This window comes from Paroedura picta, chromosome 9 (assembly GCF_049243985.1).
Source record: "Paroedura picta isolate Pp20150507F chromosome 9, Ppicta_v3.0, whole genome shotgun sequence".
NCBI lineage: Eukaryota > Metazoa > Chordata > Lepidosauria > Squamata > Gekkonidae > Paroedura > Paroedura picta.
In genome coordinates this window covers 35,234,561-35,258,644 of record NC_135377.1, presented here as the reverse complement: position 1 = coordinate 35,258,644, position 24,084 = coordinate 35,234,561, and the positions used below count along the sequence as shown (strand labels likewise).

Sequence of the window (24,084 nt, the reverse complement as noted above, 5' to 3'; positions counted from 1 at the left end):
TAATGGTCATGAAAGAAATGGGTCAGAATTGCTTAAAATATACATCTTAAAGTCCAAAGCATCTACTTTAAAATTTGAATTATAAAATGCTGCATAAAATCATATAACAACAAAAGCTCCTGATTTAGTCAATACTCTTAGCACTGTTCAGTGTTCTCAGTAGGAACTAAAAAGTCAAAGCCCTATTTCAATCTGCAGGAAACTTTTGCCAGATTGTTGCCTTGTATGGGTTCTGTAATGTAGAGATTGTTGGCTTGTGACAGCTCACATTTTATATATATACCTCACATGTGCTGGGGGTTCCCAAATGGCACAGGACAAGTCACACCACTCTGAGGGCCAGTTTGGTCCACAGAGGGACTTTTCCAGGTGGCCTTAATTGTCAATCTGCCCTGGGATCCAATGTCTTTGGTCAGGAGTGAGCAGAAATACTTATTTGGTTATTCTTGCTTACTTGATTAACAGCTTGAGATATTGTGTTACTAAGACTTATTTTCCTCTGCAGTAATGTTTCTAAAATCTCTAATGCTCCATTTCTAAAACTGAAAGAATGGAGCATCTGGCATTGTCATTATGAATGAAAGGAAAATCTGGGAGGATCTTGGAAAATGTTTTTTAAAAAAGATTACACATTTTGAAAATTTCTTGTTCATTGATTTTATATCTATTTGATGTAATTTCAGTAATAAACATAGTAAGACCTGAATAATTCCTGGAAAAAACTGCAGATAGTAGGGAGCAAGATGAACCAGAAAAAGGTGGTGTATGTCAGTTTGTGACCAAACCACAATCTGAATCACACTGGAAGGTTTGTTCTGAAAACCCCATTGAAAAGGATCATAAGACTATAAGTCTTGCACCTTTGTTTTCATTGTTCCCCTTAACTCTACTGTTGTGCACCCTTGATTGTCTCCCCCCTCCCCCTGAAGTGTCCTGAATGTAATTTTTTTATTGGGTTATAATATTATAGCACTGCTGTGTAAGACTACAATGCTGCTTTTTTTTTTTTTTACTAAGAAACAGCATTGTAATGCAATAATCCCCTTTGTTTTAAAGGCGGAGGGAGGGAGTCAGGAGGGAGGATGGCGACTAGGAAAAGTGCATACCCAGATGACTCGAAATGGCAGGCATGGAGAGAAAAACCCAACTGAACATATTTCCCCATTAGGCAGCCCTGAATTAGTCCCCCATTAGACCTTACTTGAAAAGATGAAATCCAGTTTTCTGGGGACAATTTGGGATTGTGTCTGATGAGGGCAATTCAGGACTGTGTCTGAAGAAGCAAATTTTAGTGTGGAAACAGACAAAAAAAGTCAACCCTTTGAAAATGCAAATCCGAAGAATATCGCTAATGTGGAAACATTCTGAGATGTCCTATTTTTTTTTAAATTAAGCTACAATGTTTTCAATATGAAGAAGTCTCAGTCAGCAAAAAATGCTTTTTTTGCTGTATGTTTTGGTAGAAGAGACAAATATTTATTATATTTATATTTTATTTATTATATTATATTAATAGCACAGATTTGAAAACCTTTGAGATTATGGTATATGTTCCCTTTTTAGAACATTTTAAGATGAAAATAAAATCTGTATAATTCCCAGTATTTCTACTTAAACCAATGAAATAAGGTCATTTCTTATCCCGCACATAATATGGAATTGGAGATGAATATTATTTAAATATTCTAGACTCAACTAAGGCATCTGAAAATATTTTTTCTAAGAAAGATGAATAGATTTCAGCCCAGTCCTGAGGGCTGCTGTGGTGATGGTGGTGGCCAGCTTCCCCCCGTAATATTGATGGCCCTGGTCAGATCCCTATGGACATTCTGTAGAGAGAGGAGAATATCACATTCCCATCCACAAGGTGAAGACCGCATTGCGAGCATGCTATAATCCACAGGAACCCCAGCAATACCCACCAATCAGGCTGTGATGCCCAATAACATTATCCTGAGTAGCACACATGGGTGTAGCCAATCACCATTGGCCAATGCAGCCACTGCTCGTTGATGCCACCCCTCCAAATTGCTAGAGTACAGGGAGGAAAGACTCAGCAACAGTGTACCTCAACAGGGGAATGAAGCCTGATGTCCCTCCATAGCCCATAGGACAAGGCCACACAATGGACAAGTCACCCATCTGCCCCCAGCAAAAGTATTGGCCATTCACAGACAAGTTACATAATTTTTTCCCTCCAAAATGAAATAGTTAAACAAAACAGAGGTCCAGTGGCACCACAACAACAGACAACTCTGATCCCGGCATGATGGACCCAGGATCCCTGGGTCCATCCTTCAGATGTGTGAATGGGAGATTATCTGGGTGGTACTATGCACAGTTCAGAGAAGAGGGTTGAGAAAGATGTGCTGGGAGCGGATGGGGGTCAATTCAAATCTTCTCAACAACAAACACACAGGGACAGAGTTGTAGATCACAGACTTTATTGAACAGTAGCAGGGAAATAGTAACAAGGAATCTAGTACAGCTTCTGTATCTTTGCAAGCTGCTGCAGGGAGCCTTGGGGAGATGAGGCAAGCCCTCCCTTATCACAGCATGCCTTTGAGTGGAATAGACTTTCTGTGATAGATAGCTGCCTGATTCAGGATTCTGCAGGAACTGGGCTAGAACTAGTAAGATGGCAGCCCCATGGTAGAGTGAAAGGATCACTGCAGCCAGACCATACTGCACGAAGAAGATAAGCTTCCCAAGTGTCCTTCATGTTGAATCACAACCTAGACAGATGCCAAACAAAGATACAGGCAGTGGCGTCAAGCAGTGCATTAGCAGTGGTCAGGAGGAGCATGCTGGAGGGGCACTAATAAGGTTGATGCTTCCTCCTAACCACGTTTTTATATGTTTTCATATAATTGTGATCTCACACCAGATCATTTGTTGGTCAAATGTGATTGCATAATGTTTTTTTCGTTTGCCTTTGCCAATTAATTAAAGCTGATCCAGAAATATCCGATCATATTGCCTTTTATTTGAGATTACAACTTGTTTGGCCTTCTAATCTTGCTTGAAAAAGATAATGAGCACATGTGTCTTTAGATGCACTTGTTTGATTATCACCATGTCATTATCTAGGTGATGATCATACATTTGGTAGAAAGAACTAGCATAAGATAATATTGCTATTTTCTATATAAACATATTATCTCAGTCAAATCTCTCAGGATAGAACTTTCACAAGATATTAGGTGAGATTTCTGCTTGTATGTGTGATTTTGATTTATATAAAAATTCCTAAAAGCTGTTTTAGATGATAACCTGAAATATGGATTGCTTTTAATTTTTCTTATTCAGATATGGCTGAAAAATACTAGGGGATTTGATTTTTGGCACTTATTTTTGCAGTTGCTAGGGTTAATTATCACATTTGTATAACTGTCTAATAAAGATTTTTTTTTCCAATCCAGATAGTTAACACTCTGAAAGCTTTCTGTCTGGTTTGAAGGTGAACACAAAGAAGAGCACTTGCAATTCATTTGTATGAACAAAATTAAAGCTTCCAAACAACCTTATCCAATAGATCCCAGAGATATCTATAGCCAAATAGCTTTTTAAAAGAATGAATTGGTCCCAGTTCTGTAATTTGGTATGAGAGCACATTATTCCATTACACCATAGCCATCCAAATGCCATTTACTCATCTGCTGGGTGGGTTGTACTTCATGTATCTACTCCATCTGCTGCTGCTGCATCAGGCATTGGTCCTGCAAGGCAAAATATGCCACAGTTTTTTGGCCATCTGGTCCTTAGGGCACAATGCAGCAACTTCCAGTAATGTCCCAGCCCCCCACCCCACCCTGGGGAAACACCCTGGTAATAGCTATCTGGTACAGGTCTGCCAACATCTCTGCCACCCCAGCCCCTAACATCATAGCTAGCACTCCTAGCTACATCCCATGATGTGAGACGTAAAATAGTGGAAATGGCTGCCTCAGGTTGCTTCCATATGCATACACATTGCTAGCCTTGACTACAGGAGTTTGCATTGTTGAGACATCACCCAGGGTTCATATGAGGGGAAGGGGATGCAAACATCTGGATACAGGCTGCTGGGACCCTGCCCATGCTTACCTGTCAGTGCTTGGTTTTTCCTTCAGTGTGCACCTCCAGAGATGAGATACCAGTAAGGGTTCTGAAATGAGATCACTTTGTCATGCAGAAAGGAGGTTGCTTCCCTCCCTTATGTATAAATGCTAGGCACCTCCTATCTGGTGCTATGTGTACTTCCTGTGCCTTTCCCATGGCCAGGATGTTCTAAGAGCATGAGCTGGAGATGGCATTCCTTGCTTCCTGCCATAGTATCTGGGATAAATCTGGCATTCCACCCCTTTTGGAATTCATGTTCTTTTGCAGTTCATTTCTGTCTGGGTGGATTTCTGAGACCTTGAACATGATAACTGGAGCAAAACAAAAGACATTTTGTGCCAATGACTGGCTTTAAAACAAGGTGCTCAGAGCCCTCTATGACCAGGAGAAGGTTGCCAGATCACCCACCTCCCCCTTTCCCAGCTCATTTCTTACCTCCAGAAAACGCAAATGGGGCTCTTTTTGCCTGCCCCAATTGTTAGAAGTCTGGACAGGTAACTGAAGCCCAAAAAAGACATTTTGTGCTAATGGTTGGCTTTAAAAGCAGGTGCTCAGTAGGGTTGGATGCTTCGGTGCCCTAAGTCAGTGGTCCCCAATCCCCGGTCCGGGGACTGGTCCCAGTCCCGGTCCGTGGATCAGTCGGTACCAGGCCGCGGCTCCTCCTCGTCATCCTCCCTGGCTGCTGCCTCGGGGGTTGCCCTGCCACTCTGCTGCCAGCTCACCTTTGGTGCTCTCTGGCGGCCGCCATGGCTGGGGCTCCCCCTCAGCATGGCACTGCACAGCTGCTGCTGGCAGCGCCCCCCAGCAGGTGGCAGGATGTCAGGGGCGCCGGCAGGAAAGCAAGTGGCTTAGGCAGCTGCGATGTCCCTCAGCAAAAGACTACCCCCCCCCCGGACCTCAGTAAAATTGTCAAGTGTTGACCTGTCCCTGGTGATAAAAAGGTTGGGGACCACTGCCCTAAGTGGCTGTTCGCTCCCGACACAGCCAGCACTGTGGGGGGGGGAAGCGTAGATGTTGGTGCGCCGGCAGGCGCACACTTGCAGATGCGAAGCTCTGCGCCTGCATGTGTGTGCCCACCAGCACGCCAACACCCGCACCTCCCTTCCTCCCTGTGGCATGGCAATGGCTGTGTCTGGAGCGAATGCTGCTTTGGGCGCCAAAGCACCCAACTCTAGTGCTCAGACTCCTGTATGTTTGGGAGAAGGCAGCCTGATCACTCCCCCCTTTCCCAGTTCGTTTCTCACTTCCAAAGAACAGAAAAGGAGTTGTGTTTGACCTGCCTGATCCTAAAAGACTGTGGAAACTTTAAAGATTTTATTTCACCTTTGAAAATGTAGGTTTGCAGTCACTGCAACACAGATGGCACCATTTAAAAAAAATACTCAGAGCAGAAAATGGAGAAGAGAGGGTAGGTCCAAGGGTGGGACAACGCTGCAGAGACTATCATGTGTTTCCCCCTCCATACAGTCTTATCCCTAGTTGCTCACTGGTTGCTCACTAGTGGGTTGCATGATTTAGGGTGGCAAATCCAGTTTTCTCGATTCTCAAAATCATGCGTTAAAAATGGCTAAATCGTGACCCGGCTACCGGACAGCCTCGAGATATTGGCGACATCATGTGGAATGGGCTCTATATGCCACCAACATATGAAGGCTGTCCAGGAACATTTTCCTTGTGTGGAAAAGGAAAACATTTTCCTTCCTGCAAGACAAAGCTATTCCATCAGGCCTACAGTTGGGGCCCAAAATAACAATTGGGGTTTTTATGGGGATTTTATTGTGTTTTATTGTGTTTTAACTGTTTAAAACTGAGACCTATTTGGAGAAGGGTGGTCTAAAAATTAAATAATAATAATAAAAATAATAATAACCATCAACAAATGGTTGGCCTTGCCGCTGGGAGAAGGAAGACCAGCTCCTAATCCTAAAAAAAGCCCTGTCTGGAATAAATATTAACTGGGGCAATCAGTTTTTAGATTAATGGTGTTTTAAGATATTTATATGTTTGTATGAATGTTGTTACCCATCCTGAGTGACTTGGAAAGATGGGTTAGAAATAAAAATATATTATTATTGTTATTATTACTACTACTACTATTACTACTACTACTACTACTATACTGCTCAACTTAGAATGTTCATAAAAAGTCTGCAGAAGACTATGCAGCGAAAAACGATGAGGGAAAAGGAAGCACTTTAGGAAGTGCTGTGGACACTACAGTGATTGAGAAGCACAATGAAGGGGTAGAAAATGGAAGAAAGCACTTTCCCTCAAAAGCAGCTCAACCTGCTTTGCTAAACCAATGCAAGTGTGTTTGTATGAACAGGTAAATAAATTCCTCTAGCTGATGTGTACTAAAACGGATCTGTCTGAAGAAATCCATTAGCAACCAGTTACTAAAATGTAATACCCAGGCAGTTTGAAAATGGCCAGGAAAAGTTACTTACTGCTACTAGAATCTTATTTCTATTAAACAAAATATATAGGTGGAGGTAAACATTATCTTCAAATGTTCAGTAAAATCAAGACAAGCTACTGATATCAAGAATAATTCAGTGCAATGTAGTTAACCTGGAGCAACAATATTCTTCCCTGTTCAGAACATTTAGTTTTGGGTCTTAGTTCAGTCAACATTTAGCAGTGGTTATCTGAAGGTACACTATTATAGCAGATTGGCTTTCTTGTGCTCCATTTTTTCTTCTTTCTTTTTCGATAGTAAATGTTTTTAAGTGCATGAAATAAAAGGTAACAACAGGGTATTTTTATTTCTGACCTTTCCATTTCTTTCAGTGACACAAAAGATTTGACCTTTACTTTAAAAGCCACGTACTGACTGATCTAATGAGATCTGCAAGATAAAACAACTATAATGCCCTACTGTATATTTGCACGGTATAACCTTTCACTGAGAATCATACTCTAAGAAGAGTCATTACCTGAAGCTGAGATACAGTCAAAGGATATCTAAATAATATCCATGTCACACCTTCACTGCAGGGTGGAACTGTAAGAGAGCCTTCGTACACCCAATAATCTCGTAACAGTGGGTCTGGAATTAAATGGAATTAAATGGATAACTTAGTTTGGAAATAGTAATGAAGCAATCTTTAGCATGCCTTTTATTCTAAAAACTGAGCATGTAATCATGCCCTACCATTGTGCAATGTATGTGGAAGCCACCGATGGGCATGGGCAGATTGGCATCAAGGCCACTGGGCAAAATCCTGGAAAGTCAATGGCTACCAACCTTGGTGGGGGCACTCCTGGGGTCATCCTCATACACATACACTGGGGTCACACCAGCCCCAAGTGAAGAGCAGCCTACTCCTCACACAAAGGGGGAAGGAACTGCTGTTGCCAGAAACCTGTAGCACAGGGCTTGTGAGAGCAGCTGCCATGGCCACGAGTCAGCAGCCCAAGCCCTGTGTGTGGCTAGTGGTAGAATCTGCTGCCCCAATTTGATAGTCAGAGAGGAAAAGAGAACAATCTTGCATGTTGTAGTTGGCTAGTGCTGCTGTTTCAGTGAGTCAATGGCCAGTTGGCTTCCATTGAGCTGTATGTGGACAGGGGGAAAGAGGGAGGTTCTGCTGCTCTTGAGTAAAAGTGAGGTGGGCAAAGCAAGTGAGCAGTGAGGAGACTCCATACCTAGAGGCATGCAAGAAAGGGAGAAATGACAGATGCCTGGAACTGCCTCAGCCTGGAGTAGCCACGTGTGGTTCTCAGGTGGTTTTTAACTCTCCCTGCCCTTCATGGAGCAGCTTCTCAAAGGCAGTGGGTAGGACTGATAGTCACTACTGGGTGAGAGGATGAGCCAACTCAGCAGCCAGTCGCCTTTCTTCTTCCTTTACCCACTCCACTGGGAGACATGTCTGAGGTAGACCAGTGAGCAGGGCCATTTTTTGGCCCATGATAAGGGTATTGTAACGTTTCCTAGGGTTATTTCATCAGCAAGTCACATTCCAGCTGGTGTTCTGACCATTAGATGGCAGCACATTACTGTTGTACTCAGGAAGGGATTATTAAGAGTTGCAACTTGCTCTGCTGCGTAATAGCCCACCCAACAGAAGCCCCCAGCTTTCTCCTGTTTGTCTTGTTGTATAGTGGATTCAATAGGGAATAAGCGAGGCGCAGTCATGCATTACAGCTCTTTTATTTCTTATAGTGATTCCAGGTTGGAAGTAACCATGCTGACTGGGGACTTGCCTGGACAAGCCCCCCAAATATATACACATAAGCAAAGGTGGACACGCCCCTGGCTGAGCCTTGATTGGATTAGCAGAGCCTGATTGATTTAAACTCATTGGACCCTGCGGTTGGGAACTTGGCAGTTCATTGGCTGTCCTTCGTGGCTGCTTGGATCCTGCTCCAGACCCCAAGCTCAGCCCTCTGCTACCTCGCATACACAACATGTCTCCCTCAGCATCTGGTTCTTCCTGTAGAATCTCAGAGCCAGGTTCTTTTTCAGCACAGCCAGCTCCAAACAGCTCCCGAAACAGTGGGAGTAGGGGAACATTATGCAATGAGTAAGGAACAAACCAAATAAGACAATCCGTAATCTTTTGCAGATTTGGAAAAAAACTAACAGACTCTTCATTACTTCAATCTTTGAAAACTGGAAAAGGTTATTGAGTGAGAACTGCAATCTATGTTTTTATCCCCAGTAGAAGGCCAATTGCACATTTGCTAGAACATTTGGAATCAAGGAAAAGACACCAGAAGAAAGGGGTAAACATCCTTTTACCCTAGAATTTCCTAATATTCAAAGCATCGATTTTTTTAAAGATCCATGGAAGATCCCATAGTTTAGCCCACAATAAGTCAAATAATAGAATATAGATTCTATTATGTGTGACATTTATTAGGACTTAATTATCCACCCATGTGAAGAAATCCATTTACTTTGGCATGATCCAACATGAAATTCACCCATACGTCTCTCATCGAAATGACTAGCCCCAAATGCCCCTATGCAGATATTCAATTGTCTGATGATGGAGAAGTCCATGTTCATATGTCAGCCAAATATATTCAATCAGTTTGAAGTTATTATCCTTTCTCGTGTGTATCTTTGAAGTTCCATCTTCTTTATTTCTGACAAGTACATATACTTCTTTGAGTATTTGTGTCAAGTTTATGAATCCCCAACTTCCTTTCCATGCATTGATTTATTCATGCAAAGCAACTTCAGGCAATTATGTGTTGTGGTAGAAAGTGCTGTCAAGTTGCAGCTGTAGTTTTCAAGGCAACAGACAAACTGAGGCAATTTGCCTTTGCCTGCCTCAGCATAGGAACCCTGGACTTCTTTGTTGGCCTCCCATCCATGTGCTGACCATGACTGACCCTGCTTAACTTCCAAGAGCCGATAGTGGGCTAACCTAAGCCATTCACAACAGGGCAATCCATTTTTTCCTGGGTGTAACAGCACTCTTAGCCAAGCATCTATTCTAAAACATTCCAGATAGTAAAAATGACAGGTATATTAACTGCAGCAAAGTTGTAGGCTATAGCTGCCAGTGGAAAGGCCAGCTGCTGAGATCCTGTTTGAGTTACACTTCACTGCAATGCAGAAAGACAGCTATTTTGAGAATTATGACTCATTGTGAGGAACACAAATGTTACCTGGTGAGTACTCAATATGTATTGTGCTGACAGACACTATTCATCATCACTGCTATTTTAGTAGGACACAACATGTTTAGAGATCTCTCTTCTGGTAATCCAATTACATTAAAACTGCTTTATAAAAAGAGAGACTGCCAAACAATTTATAAAGTAGCAAAAACCATTTGAGTGGTTTACAACTGCAATATATATATATATATCTGAGCAAAGTTTTTGCAGTATAAGAAGGAAAACTTACCAGGCAATAATGTATTGGGATTAAAACAGGGTATTGTCTTGCTCTTCCCCTGAAAAATTAACAGGAATCAGTCTTGTTTCTAGTTCATATCAGGAATCAGTAGCAATTTATAAATTTTACAATTCATGGATCTATTCTATAATGTTCCATAATAACAATTTTAACAACATACAAAAAGCAATCCTTTACAAAAAGAATTACAGTAATAGAAATAATCAAAACAATAAATATTGTTATCTAACAACAGTCTCCCAGACTTCATCTTTACGTTGTTGTTTTTTTGTCAAATGAACATCCTTGTTGAACCTTAATAGGCTTCTCCTCAGTTTTCCCTAAGTATCCCCCTTCATATCTCCCAATTAATTGCATTTATGTAAGTAGCAATAAAAAGCAAAGTACTATGTGCCATGTTTTACCCAGAACTTTGGTAAACGTGTTGTTTTTCTGCTACATTTAGATGGCACAAGTACAGACACAACCTGACTTACTTTTTAAACATGACCTTAAAAGAGGGAAGGGGGGGATCAGCTCCAGACTGGGGCATGTGGGGAGACATGTGGGGAGACATATGGGAACCAGGACTGAGACACCTGCCCAGGGAAGACATAAATATAGATATGCATATGCATATGCATATACATATACATATACATATACATATGAGAGAGAGAGTGAGTTTACACAGCATTGCTGTATTGGTGTTGCAGTTAATGAAGATATTTCTACTCGTGCAAATAGAGGTCTCAAGATTCTAAAGTTCTCCCCTGTAGCTACAGCATGCAGCAGGCTACATCGCACACCACTGTAAAGAGTCCTTCAACCTTAAGGAGTGGCTTTAAGATGGACACAAATCCTGATATGGGATCAAGAAGATGGAAAAGTCCAGCTGCACAAGCAGAACTCCACTTACAAGCCGCTGGATGTTTCAGATTGTTTGAAAATCTAGCATAGGTAGCCAAGGATTTATGTTCATTTTAAACTAGTGTGCCTGGGATAAAATTGGTAACAGAGTTGCTATTTACCCTCTGGGGATGCAAGAACACCAGTCTCATTCCTCCTTTCCTACTCTCATTCTAGTAGTTATTGGGGGAGGATGCTGACCCTTTTTTGGCATGGTTTAATGTTTTATCCTCTGCTTTTTTATAAGGGGGTATGGTGTACTATACCAGGAACATATACAAGTAGGGCAGCCGAAACATCTGGACATTGCATTGCCCGTTTTTATGGCAATCTTATATATGGCTTTATTACTTCTGTCATCCAGAAATCTCCTGGTAGGTCAGAGATATTGTACATTTCCCTTCTTGTCTTGGACTGTGAATCTTGGATTACGGATAGAATTACTAGATTCTGTGCATATCTGTAACAGCTGGCCCTGTTAAATAAAAGAGCAAGGGGTAGGTGGGCAGGGAGTGTCCAGACATTCCAATTGGCTGGACACTCCCTGCTTCCAACAGCTCTGTCCAGGAGTGCTCTGGCAGAATCGCCGCCATTGTGCTTCTGGCCACCCCAGCCCAGCGGTGAGTGTGGCAGGGAGGGATGGCCACCTATCCCCCTTGGGCCAGGAAGCCCAAGTCAGGAGGACTTCCTGGCCCACCCATAAGCGCGGAGCGGAGGGCAGGTGGCTTACCTTCCCCCTTGGGCCAGGAGGCCCTCATGCTGCCTCCGCAAGGCAATGGGAAATATTCCTGGCCTGATGGGAGGCACGGGGGGAGGGGGTAGCTTCCCTTCCCTCTTGGCCCAGGAAGCCAGCTTTCCCTTCTACCTATATTTCTGGCTCACACTCTCTTTTCCCTCTCACTTTTCTTTCCTTTCTCTTTCCCTATCCTCTTTCTCTCTCTCTTTGTATCTCTCTATCTTCATCACTCTCTTCATAGAATCATAGAACCATAGAGTTGGAAGGGGCCATGCAGATCATCTAGTCTAACCCCCTGCTCTACGCAGGATCAGCCCTAAGCATCCTAAAGCATCCAAGAAAAGTGTGTATCCAACCACAGTATCCAAAAGTTGTAGGCTATATCTTCCTTTCTACCTCGCTCTCTCTTTGCTATTTTCTCCCTCCCCCCATTCTAGTGCCTGTTATATCAGCTACAATGGGATTTAAATCTAGTTAATTAATAGTTCTGTATGAATTTAATGAACTTGATTTGCTATTTTTAATATCATTTATGTAATAGTTCTGTATGTAAACATTTCTGATATTGTATCTATTTGGGGACTGATCTTTGACTGTAATAAGTAATTCACTGTTAACTTTTAATATCTTTGATGAGGGTGCACATGCTCCCCTATTTTTAAATATAGTCACCATACATTGATTTAACACTGATATTTTTGACATTTTCCTCTTGATTATTGTATGCACTGACCCTTCTCTCCCCTACTATTCAGTGAGTCTTTGATAATGAATATGTCCTTTTCCTTTGAAGGATGCCATACCTTGTACTGGATATCTTGTAGAATTTCTGTCACAGCCTTTAGGCCTGAATGTTCCTTTCCTATCTGAAACATAATGGGCAATAAATTAAATGTGACATACAATGTTATGGAAACATCTCTTCCTGAAATCTGTGTAATGACAAACTCAGCAACAAGTCATAAACTCAAAACTATGGAAACTTATTGTATAGTTTCTGAACCTGTGACTCAAAGAGGTGATGGGATAGGAGTGCAGTTTGACATAGTAGACAGAAGAGTCAAACATTGCTTTCTTTATGATGGATTTGTGAGATGGAAGGATGTAGCCTATATAACTGCAGGCATCATTCCCACTCCCTTCTCTTTCTACTTACTGGAGAAGAAAATACCCACCTTCTGTTTATTTCAGACTGGGAACATTACAGTCACCCATTTGGGGAGCCACAGGAATTTTCCCTATTCTATTTTGGAAATGGTAACAGGAAATCCACCAGTTTCAATAATATCTAGGCATTATTATTCCATGTTGAAGGTAGCAGTGCAGGCCAAGTTGTACAGCTTAGGTGAGTGCTCTTGGATAACATTTATATGGTGAAGGGTTAATCCTCAAACTAGGCCTGAGGCCTTGGTGCCTTCATGAACCTGGAACATGAAAACCTTGAGAAATTTGGTTGATGTCATTTACTTGGATTTTAGTAAAGCTTTTGACAAGGTTCCCCATGATGTTCTGATGGATAAGTTGAAGGACTGCAATCTGGATTTTCAGATAGTTAGGTGGATAGGTAATTGGTTAGAGAACCGCACTCAAAGAGTTGTTGTCAATAGTGTTTCATCAGACTGGAGAGAGGTGAGAAGCGGGGTACCTCAGGGCTCGGTGCTCGGCCCGGTACTTTTTAACATATGATCTAGATGAGGGGGTGGAGGGACTACTCATCAAGTTTGCAGATGACACCAAATTGGGAGGACTGGCAAATACTCCGGAAGATAGAGACAGAGTTCAACGAGATCTGAACACAATGGAAAAATGGGCAAATGAGAACAAGATGCAATTTAATAAAGATAAGTGTAAAGTTCTGCATCTGGGTCAGAAAAATGAAAAGCATGCCTACTGGATGGGAGATACGCTTCTAGGTAGCACTGTGTGTGAACGAGACCTTGGGGTACTTGTGGATTGTAAACTAAACATGAGCAGGCAGTGTGATGCAGCGGTAAAAAAGGCAAATGCCATTTTGGGCTGTATCAACAGGGGCATCACATCAAAATCACAAGATGTCATAGTCCCATTGTATACAGCACTGGTCAGACCACACCTGGAGTACTGTGTGCAGTTCTGGAGGCCTCACTTCAAGAAGGACGTCGATAAAATTGAAAGGGTACAGAGGAGAGCGACGAAGATGATCTGGGGCCAAGGGACCAAGCCCTATGAAGATAGGTCGAGGGCCTTGGGAATATTCAGCCTGGAGAAAAGGAGGTTGAGAGGGGACATGATAGCCCTCTTTAAGTATTTGAAAGGTTGTCACTTGGAGGAGGGCAGGATGCTGTTTCTGCTAGCTGCAGAGGAGAGGACACGCAGTAATGGGTTTAAACTTCAAGTACAACGATATAGGCTAGATATCAGGAAAAAGTTTTTCACAGTCAGAGTAGTTCAGCAGTGGAATAGGCTGCCTAAGGAGGTGGTGAGCTCCCCCTCACTGGACATCTTCAAGCAAAGGTTGGGTACACACTTTTCTTGGATGCTTTAGGATGCTTAGGGCTAATCCTGCGTTGAGCAGGGGGTTGGACTAGATGGCCTGTATGGCCCCTTCCAACTCTATGACTCTATGATTCTATGTCATTATCCTTGACCCATGAACCCTGCAACTAGAGGAAGGAAATAGCACACCATCCTCGAAACTTGGCAAGGAAGGCTTCAACCATAAATTCGGGGATGCACAAATAAAAGGAGACCTGACTCTTCTGTTTCCCACCAACTGCCTGCATAGCAAATGGGTTTGTAATGTGGTTTGGCCTCCAGATGCCACAGATCCCCTTTGATAAATGCAAACAAATACACTTGGCTCTTTTTACTACCCAACTGAAGGTGTCAGCTCTCTTATTCTGTGCCTATAACGTACATACTTGTCATTATGACATAGACAAATTATATCTTGGGGCTTTCAAGGCAAGTGAGAAGCAGACATAGCTTGCCATTCTCTATGGAAATTTATAAGCATCATTCAAAATATCATAAAATAGCATTCACACTTTTCAAGGCTCCAGAATTTTTCGTTGTTGGATGTTCAATTAAAAAACCAAACAGAAGAGATGGGGAGGGAATTCCACTAATGGCATAGTGGAAAGCATCTTTTCCAATATGAACTGAAATAATTTTCTTATTCATTATTCCACCTTTTTTGGGGATACTAAATATCCAACCTGAGGTATAATCCCGAAGTGTTCAAAGTTTCATACTATTTTTAATCTTGCTCCTTTGCTTTGGAAATTGTTTGAAGGCCACCTACAATCTTCAAGATCTATACTGCTATCAAGTGCTTAATCAGTGATACACAATGAAGAATACAGACAATAGCTTACCAAAAGGAATGGGAATGCAGTGAAATTTATCACTTTTTTAAAAAAAGTGCAGAAGTATCTCCTTTGTTGCTGAAGATCTATGGCCAGTCCAACCTTGACACATTATTATATTTTATTAGCAGAAAAGCCCGTTGTACAAAAAATACAACAGACTCTAGCCTCTCCCCCCCCCTCTGGGCTGCTCTGCTGAGGCCAGGCAGGGCTGCTCGGGGTGGGAGCGAGCTCTGGTGGGGGCTCCCTGCCTCCCTCCCCCCACCCAGGCAGCTCTGCTGGGGCCTGGTGAGGCTGCAGAGGAGCTGCTCAGACCCGGGGCCACCTGACCTGACTGCCACTTCTTCATGTGGCTGGACAACAGAGGAGACAGGACAGAGGATAGATAGCCACCTCACATAAATGCTGATTGTGAACTTAGGCAGCTTGTAAGTGGCTGGGCAGAAGAGACTGTGTCTGAGCTTGGCTCTTGTGGCCCATTCTTGAATGCCCAGGGAAATGCCAATCACCACTTTGGAGTTGGGAGGTGAATTTCCTTCAGGCCAGACTGGCCATGGATTTTGGGGGGTGGGTTGGGGGGAGACATCATTTGGGCATGAAATTGGGGTCACTGTGGGTGGGCAGGTAGTTATGATTTTTTTTTTTTTTGCATTCTGCAGTAGGTTGGACTAGATGTCCACAGAGGTTCTTTCCAACTCTTATGCTTCTATGATTTGATGATTATATATAACTTTTGATGCAAAAGTGGGTAGGTATTCATACCTAGAGCCACCAATTATTGTCAAAATCTAGTTGCCCATAACGACAAGTGAATCAAAGTCTTTGATGTGGTTTGGGTTTCTTCCATTAGGTCATACACACTTCAAGGATATGGTGCAGATAGTTTCAATTAAACTTTTTTTAAAAAGTAATGCAAAAGTTGAGATGTAGAAAAAGAAAAAAGAGTCAGAGATTTATTTAACTGTTTTATATAACTTTGAGTAACTCCAAGGTTAGCTTTGCTGAAATTGGAAGACAGCTTACAAAGCAATTATGGAATAGTCCTCTAGGATACAGAACATAGAGAAATGAGAACTACTTTCATTATTTTTACCAGTTCTATCTCTGTGTCAGAACTATAATCAATATATTTTTACATTCAAGTCTTGGAGCCATTTATAATCATATTACGAAAGATGACAAATTAATAGAAGCTGAAAAAATCAATACAAAACAAGAATAACAAGTTTCTTCCTGCCCCCCTGAGAAATGAAAGAATTAATTTTCTCTTGGCTATGTTAAAGAACTAACTTCAGCCATTCAGGTTCATACACAATAATTCCAAAGTGCTCCAAACTCCTTTAGAAATATGAGTTTTAAACAGTTATCCCTGTTAGAACCATATGCACAAGGGTGGTTCTTAGAAGTATTTCCACCTACCCTTCATTGTTTAACCAGTACTTAATGTGATGTACAATATGATGTACTTATTAGTGAGGGCTGGTAGCCCAAAACTTTTCATAGAAAACCTTTTGTTCTCCCAGCAGCTCAGGTTGTCCAGTACCTCCATATTCTGTTTTTTTATATATATGTCTAAACCACTATTTCTCTTCTTCTGTGATGCCACTAAATTCTAATCACTTACATATATCAGCAACATATAAATTTGCTGATTTAAACATTTGTTCTAAGAAACATATTATTACTACTAAAATATATTTTCTATAAAATATGGGATATGGGATGGGGGACTTACTGGGAGCAGCAGAGAGACCAAGCCAATATACAGCAATATGTGGACATCACTGCCCACATGACATGGAAGTGACAGTGTCACATCTGATATTTGGGCAAAAACTCTATGGTGTATTTGGCTTCTACCATAGAGCTTTTGCTCAAATACGAGAGTGTCACCTTGATGTCCCAGATGTGAAAATGTCACATCCAGGTCATGTGGGCAGTGATGTAGACAGGTTGCTGCACATCAGGTGACTCTCCTGCTTTTTCAGGGTAAGTTTCCTCTTGCTGGCCAGCTGATTGGTGATAGGGAGGTGAAGCCTGGCAGTGGGGGGGGGGGCTGTCTCCACGGGGGGGGCTGAAAACCCTATTAAGCATATATATTAATCATACTTAACACTCTTATATGTTGTTTATAATCTTAAATTTACTGCTTTCTCCCATAAATATATGTATTTGGAAACAAATATTTATTCCCATCCAAAAGGAAATTAAAGATTACTATCTCATTTGAATCCATATGCATTTATGGATGAAATCCTTATCTGAATTACAGTTGTAATCTTTTCTAGCACTGAAAGATCCTTAGTTTCTTCAGCTAAATCATTTACATCTGATATTCCTTCATCTTCCCAAAGTTTAGAAATAAATGCTAAAGCCTACCAATATATAGATTGCTATTTTTTGCCAGTTCTTATATTTCCTAACAAGATCACTTATGTCTTAAAAGGCAATGCAGAACTGTCCTACATTTGATTATATTCAGAATATTTTCGAAAAACCCAATATGACACAAATTATAATCCATAATAGTGTGACACCTTGCAAACCAAACATACGTTGAGTTCACTTCAACATTGTGTGAAATAGGAATCACAGAAGCAATATTCCTGTTACTGGATCTAGGACTGCCATCTTCTGTTTCATAATAGCTGTTCAAGAAAGCAATTTATAGCCATTGTTTCTCCCATCATTGCAGTACTGTGACAGGAAAAGCTGTGGCCAACATGCTCTTTACAATAATCGGTCAAAATAATAACAGGAGAACAGTTACCTGCACAAATAAAGCAATAATGGCAATGCCATTCTTCTTCCCAATTGCCTCATCAATACTGTGGTACATTGTGGAGTTCCAGTGAATTAGGTGAAGCTACGAAAAAAGAAAGAGAAATCACCCATAGGAAAACAACCTAGTCATTGACTAAGATTGCCTCAAATTTGGGATACTGGGGCCATTTCTAGACACTGCCCAATACCGATACATTTTTAGACATGTCAAAAATATCAATGCAGTAGCTTTGGCTGAAAAAATAGACTGAAAGAAAATAAATGCATTTCCTAATAAAGGAAGAATTTTTCATTTACAGTAACCTTGGAGCAGGAAGACCTTTTTCCCCTCTACTTTTTTGTAATCAAGAAAGACCATCAAAAAGAACAGAGTCACAGGGAAGGGAGGGAAGGGGGTATTCCAACACTAACTTTTTAAAATGTCTGGATATTTAGGGAGCTTTTATTGAAAATCTGACAAAGGAATTTTACCTGTTATCTTCAATTTTACCTGTTATCTTCCCTTTTTAGATCAGCCCCCCCCCCTACATCTACATCAGCAGTGACCCCTGGTTTCCCGGATACTTCTGCCGCTATCAGGTGGGGTGGGTTGGGTTTGGTTGGTTTAGGGATTGTTTTTAGGGGTTTTATGTATTAGGGGTTTTATGGGGGTTTTACATGTTGTTTCCCACCGCGAGCCTCAGGGGAGCGGTGGGCTAAAAATCCAATAATAATAATAATAATAATAATAATAATAATAATAATAATAATAATAATAATAATAATAATAATAATAATAATAATAATTTATGTAAGATCATAAATGGTCACCTACATCACAGACTATGTGAGAATTTCTAACTGCAGCCACAATTGGAACTGGGATGGTTGTCATTGCCATTTTCTTTTTTGTTGCCCCATTAGGGATGTTTTTAAATAGCCCTTTCAACATCCTGCACATATCCCACATAGATAATACCCTTTCAAATAGCTACAAGGAATTCATAGTTATAAAAGAGAGTAGTCAAATGTTATAAGTAGGCAAAGTAGTCAAATGTTATAGGCAAAATATTGCCTATACCTTTCAGTGTTAGGAAAACTTCTGTGTACCACCTTGAGTCACCATGGTTGGTGGGATACCATATTTTAATGAATAATATGCTCCAATAGAAGATACTGTTACTTCTTGTTGCCATTGACATTTTTATCTCACTCTTCTTCTGGGGCATCACAATGATACCTATAGTTCCATGTATCCAACAGCATTACCTGGTAGGTTAAGGTTGAAGCCATCCAGTTAGTTTTCCATAAGACCAAGGACTGAACTGGAGGCTCCCGGTTCTTCATTCAATACTCTATCCACACTGGCTCTTTGGCCACCACACCACCATTCTACTTTTGCCCACAACAGGTAGGGAAGGAGTGAACAAGGGACCATTGGAAGAAGAGTGTGCCAACACACCTGTTGCTTAATCACATTTAAGCAACCTAATCTCATTGACCTAAATACAACTTTGAGCAGCCTGACTAGAAAGGACCGCAGCCTGTGGTATGTGATAGGAAATCCAAGTATATGGCCTTGTGCCCAAATTTTACCCACAGTAATATGAAATATACATTTATTGATTGATTGATTGATTTAATTTATTTATTTAATATATTTTATTTGATTTTTATACCACCCTTCCATACAGCTCTGGGCAGTTTACATAAAATGTCATAGGGTAATTACATGGAACATCATAAGAAATGTAACAATCATAACATAACATCAACTAGAACAATATTTCAACAGGAATAGTAACTTAGAATCCTTAGGTAGGTCACTTTTGATAGTATATTAGTAGTTACATAGTATATTATAATATACTATCAGCTGAGTATAGATCAAAACACAGATGAAATCACCTGGTGCATGAATTGGCCTGATTGTTTTGACACTGAAAACCATTCTGGCGTGGTGTCTATTCACTAGCGTAACATATCTTGTAAGAATGTCTTGAGCAGTGAAAATGGAACCATACCACTCAGAATTCCTGGCAAGAAGGGTAAAATGTAAGTGTGTGGAACTGAAGCCAAAATGTACTACTCTCATAATTTGTCACAAAAGTATTTTAATCAAATGTATACCTTTATGACTGAGGAACTATCAGGAAAATCTTTAATTTAAAAACTTGCTTAATTCAAAGATAGATGCTACGGGTCACCAGCATCTTCCGGCTCTGGTGAAATGAGCTCCCGTGAGAGCTGAGGGCCCTGCAGGAACCTCTGTGGGTCCACAGGGCCTACAAGACAGAGCTCTTCTTCTACCAGGTCTTTGGTTGAGGGCAGCACAATGAAGATAAGGGCTCCCTCCTCATTTTTAACCCGAACAGCAGATCTCCCATATCCCTGAGGCCCTAGTGGGTGATAGCTGAGTGGGTGGGTGGGGTTACAGTGGGTTTTTAATGCTGGGATTTTATTGTGTTGTGGGGTTTTACTGTTGAAACCCACTGCAAGATGCTTGCTGATAGCAGCGGGTAAGAAATCCAAATAATAAAATAAATCAATACAAATAAATGCAAGGCACTGAAAAACCTTCAAATGTAACCATACAAGCTGTTTGTTACTCAGCTTGGTAATCAAAAAGCTTTACACATTAGATTACTATACTGCTTAATAATTTTCCTTTTTAGGAATCCTCACTTTTACAAGCATTTTACTATCATACTTTTGTAGTCCTTCCTTTGTTGAAAATGGTTCCTTTAATTACCAAATTAAATTTAATGACAAAATTAATTTTAAAAAAACAGAAGCAGCTAGCAGGATGCTACCTGTTATTGATGTCAAATTGTCCTGTGCACCGTTTTTCAGAAAAGAATTGATTTAGCTATACTCCACTAGAGGGTGCTCATGCTATCTCATGAGTATTATATGAAGCACAAAGAATTAAGGAGTTTGTTTACAGGCATCCATGGGAACTTCTGATAAAGAGTTAAGTCCCATTGTTTGCCCTGTAGGAAAAACAATGGCCAAATCAGTCCCACTATCATCTTTTTGTAATGTCAGTGTATACCTTGCCTTCAAACATTATAACTATGCTACAATAGATAAGTTTACAGTGACCGGATTCTAAGTCACTTGGCCTTTTTAATTGCTTTCATTATAGGGGTCACATTCAAAGAGGTGAAGATTTCATGCCAACTTTTTCTCTTGCTCTCTAAAAAGGAAATATGAACAGCAGTTATTTCATGACATATTCCATTAAAATGATGTTGCCTGTTGGGGGAGCGGCTTTGTCTGTAATGAACTGGTGGAAATGTTACAATAAAATCAGAGTCCAGTAGCACCTTTAAGACCAACAAAGATTTATTCAAGGCGTGAGCTTTCGAGTGCAAGCACCCTTCGTCAGATAGGCAAAAGCTCACGCCTTGAATAAATCTTTGTTGGCCTTAAAGGTGCTACTGGATTCTGATTTTATTGTGCTACTCATTTGAATACGGCTACTCATTTGAATCTATTGTGGCGGAAATGTTATAACCTTCAGATAAGAATAGATTAATTCATTTTGGCTACCTGAGACTCTATTTATATTTGGCTTTTAAAACCTGTACACAAAAAGTGCCTCACCTGTATACAAAAACTGCAAAACACACACTCTGTGTCTCCTGTGACTTAGAAACTTTATTCCATAAAACCAACAGCCATTTTTTAAAAAAAGAATTCTCCTGCCTTGGGGAGAGCTGCAATCAGGGGATCCTTATGCCCACCAGGGTGTCAGCAATCCAGGTACACCTGGGAAAGCTGAGGTCTCACAAAATAAAGTACCAGCTGAAATAAAAATGTATCCACTCTATACAGCAAATGAGTGGAGTGTGCACACTGCAGAGAGGAACCATAGCCCAGTAAGGGCTGAGCAAAAGGAACCACAGGATACCTCACCATTCCTCCATTTCATCCTCACAACAATCCTGTAAGGTAGAGAAGCCGGAGAGAGAGAGAGACACGTCTGAAGTTGCTCAGTGCACTTCAGGCCTGAGTGGAGATTTGAGCAGGAGTCTCTGCCCAACTTTCTAGCCATGACACCAACCTGGCTGTCTTGATTAGATCATCCTGTGAAGGCAGGGGATGCCTTCAGTACTATTAGTGTTTCTATTAGTATTTTGGAAGCTGATTTGAAAAAGCAAAGCTGGGAACTTAGCTTTAAAAAAAATGTTCCTTATGACTGGAGTCAAAAGGTCAGAGTTTCTAATTCTGTTACTGTGATAGATACATTTCCTAAAAGGATTTCTTTATATCAGGTGCCTGAACCCACACATCCAGGAATACAAACCCCAGATTGCAAAATAACCTTCTGGTTACTGCTAGTGGACCACACCCTTTGAAAGGACAGGGAAGTCAAAATGCACCCTGCCTTTCCTATTTCCTTCTGTCATCTTTAAAGAGGAGCTAGCTTGTTTTGAACTTAGATGGAGTAACGCCCCTATAAAAATTGTTCACTGCTTATGATACAACAGCAATAATGCAGCAGAGAAAGAAGTTTGTATTATGATTAATGTATGAATACAAGAACTTTGACGCTGTTGGGGGTAGTAACCCATTTAGACATGAATCACATTACTGCTGTTTCCTCTTCTACTCTATTATGTGGACACAAGGAAACCAGCTGCTTTTTACTCAGCTGTGTGAGTTGGTTATAAAGTTAACAGGGTCTGTAAGAACACCTTTCCCCTACCAAGACACCATACACCACTGGTTAATCTGAGTACTTTGGCAATAGCTGGGCTTGACTGCTGGTAGTCTGCATGGCCTGGCAGGATTAGGGGTGGGTAACCAGATAACTCACACCAAAGTGGCACTGATAGAGCCAGAGGATCACAGTAGATCCTACAAGGTTCCTTCTACAAGGAACAGATTGACTTTGCTTTCAGTTTAGAGCTACAGCTATTAATTGATATGGCTATCCAGAAATTTGTCATAGAATCACAAAGATGGAAGGAGCCATTCCCCAGATTGTGCCACCCTATGCCCAATTATCCATCCGCTCCCTTCTGCTCATCCAGTAGGCCTGTATGGAAACCGTTTTTTCTTAATCACCATCATTGTGACTGAGTCATTGTTTATGGGGTTTTAATGGGGAATTTTAATGGTTTTTAATGTACTGTATTTGTATTGAAATATTGTGAACCGCCACAAGCCGGTTTCTGAGAGCGGCGGTCATACAAATCGATTAAATACTAATAATAAAATAATAATACAGGCCATCTAGTCCAACCCCAGCAATGAAAAAGGATCTTTCTGAAGGAAGGAGACCGTAACTAAGAAATTAAGACAATAGGACAGTAAAATTATGTTGTTCTTTTGCTTATGCTTTATAAATACTATCTTGCTCATGCATGTATACATTAAGATTATATAGTGGTCTCATGGATGACCCATTCCCTCTGTTTAGACCATGCAGTCACCTACCTGTATTTATAAAATCTCCTCTTTGATATGTTGTGATGCAAAGGAGAAGCATTGTAAATAAAAAGCTACAAATGCATCCGCTGTACACATGGGTTATTGTGACAGTACAATACAGGTTGCTGGAGAAAACCAAGTTTGTATATGTAAGGGAACACTATTTGGGTTTTCTTCATCAGGCATAAAAATATATCCTTCAGTGAAAGCAGAATTGGGCAGTGCAGACACACATGGAATGATTTCTCCACGCCCCATTCCTGCTCTGCTCCTTGCCACCCCACCTGCCTCTCACCCATCCATCGTGTTGGTTACGAAGTGTCAACACAAGAATCTTGCTGGGCACCTGCAGCCCAGCAACCCTCCCACCCTTGTTTCACAGTGGAGCCCTAGTGACTAAAAAAGAGCCTGTTAAAACATTGAAAGGCAGGGATAGAACCATGCCTTAGCAATGCCATTTTAAAGGTGGGGTTTAGATCTGACCCCACACCCCACAGGCTGCAGGCAGAGGCATCACAGTACATTGAGAATGGAGTAAAGGGGAGGGGTTTTTCTAGTTAACGGGGGAAGCCCCACGCATTGTGCTCAAAAACAGCACAGTGTTGTGTGGCACCTCCCTGGAAAAGCAGCTGCATTCTAGCTAAAGAAAAATCCCTGTGCAGAAACAGCGATTATCTGGTGGGTATAGAATCACAGAATCATAGAGTTGCAAGGTACATCCTGGGTCATCTAGTCCAACCCCCTGCACTATGCAGGACACTCACAACCTTATCGCTCATCCACTGTAACCTGCCACTCCCTTAAGCCTACACAGAATCAGCCTCTCCGTCAGATGGCTATCCACCCTCTGTTTAAAAATTTCCAAAGATGGAGAACCCACCACCTCCCGAGTAAGCCTGTTCCACTGAGAAAGTGCTCTGTCAGGAACTTCTTCT

General features: G+C 41.2%; 1 protein-coding gene across 3 annotated transcripts in view; it reads right to left on the bottom strand.

The window, feature by feature from the left end:
• Positions 1–24,084, bottom strand: part of CA8 (carbonic anhydrase 8) — a 58,085-nt gene that overhangs the window by 6,999 nt on the left and 27,002 nt on the right. The window contains exons 4-10 of one of the 3 annotated variants that reach the window (XR_013234126.1): positions 17,715–17,810; positions 12,401–12,463; positions 9,962–10,010; positions 7,038–7,150; positions 4,087–4,147; positions 3,653–3,719; positions 2,428–2,735 (exon numbers count right to left, since the gene is read on the bottom strand). Coding sequence is in view for 2 of the 3 variants with exons in the window: in XM_077352331.1 (XP_077208446.1) it covers positions 4,109–4,147; positions 7,038–7,150; positions 9,962–10,010; positions 12,401–12,463; positions 17,715–17,810 (360 nt within the window). In the remaining variant the exon portion in view is untranslated. Of the gene's footprint in view, positions 1–2,427; positions 3,720–4,086; positions 4,148–7,037; positions 7,151–9,961; positions 10,011–12,400; positions 12,464–17,714; positions 17,811–24,084 lie in introns of those variants that run through there. The other 2 variants (XM_077352331.1, XM_077352330.1) reach the window with 2 other exon arrangements.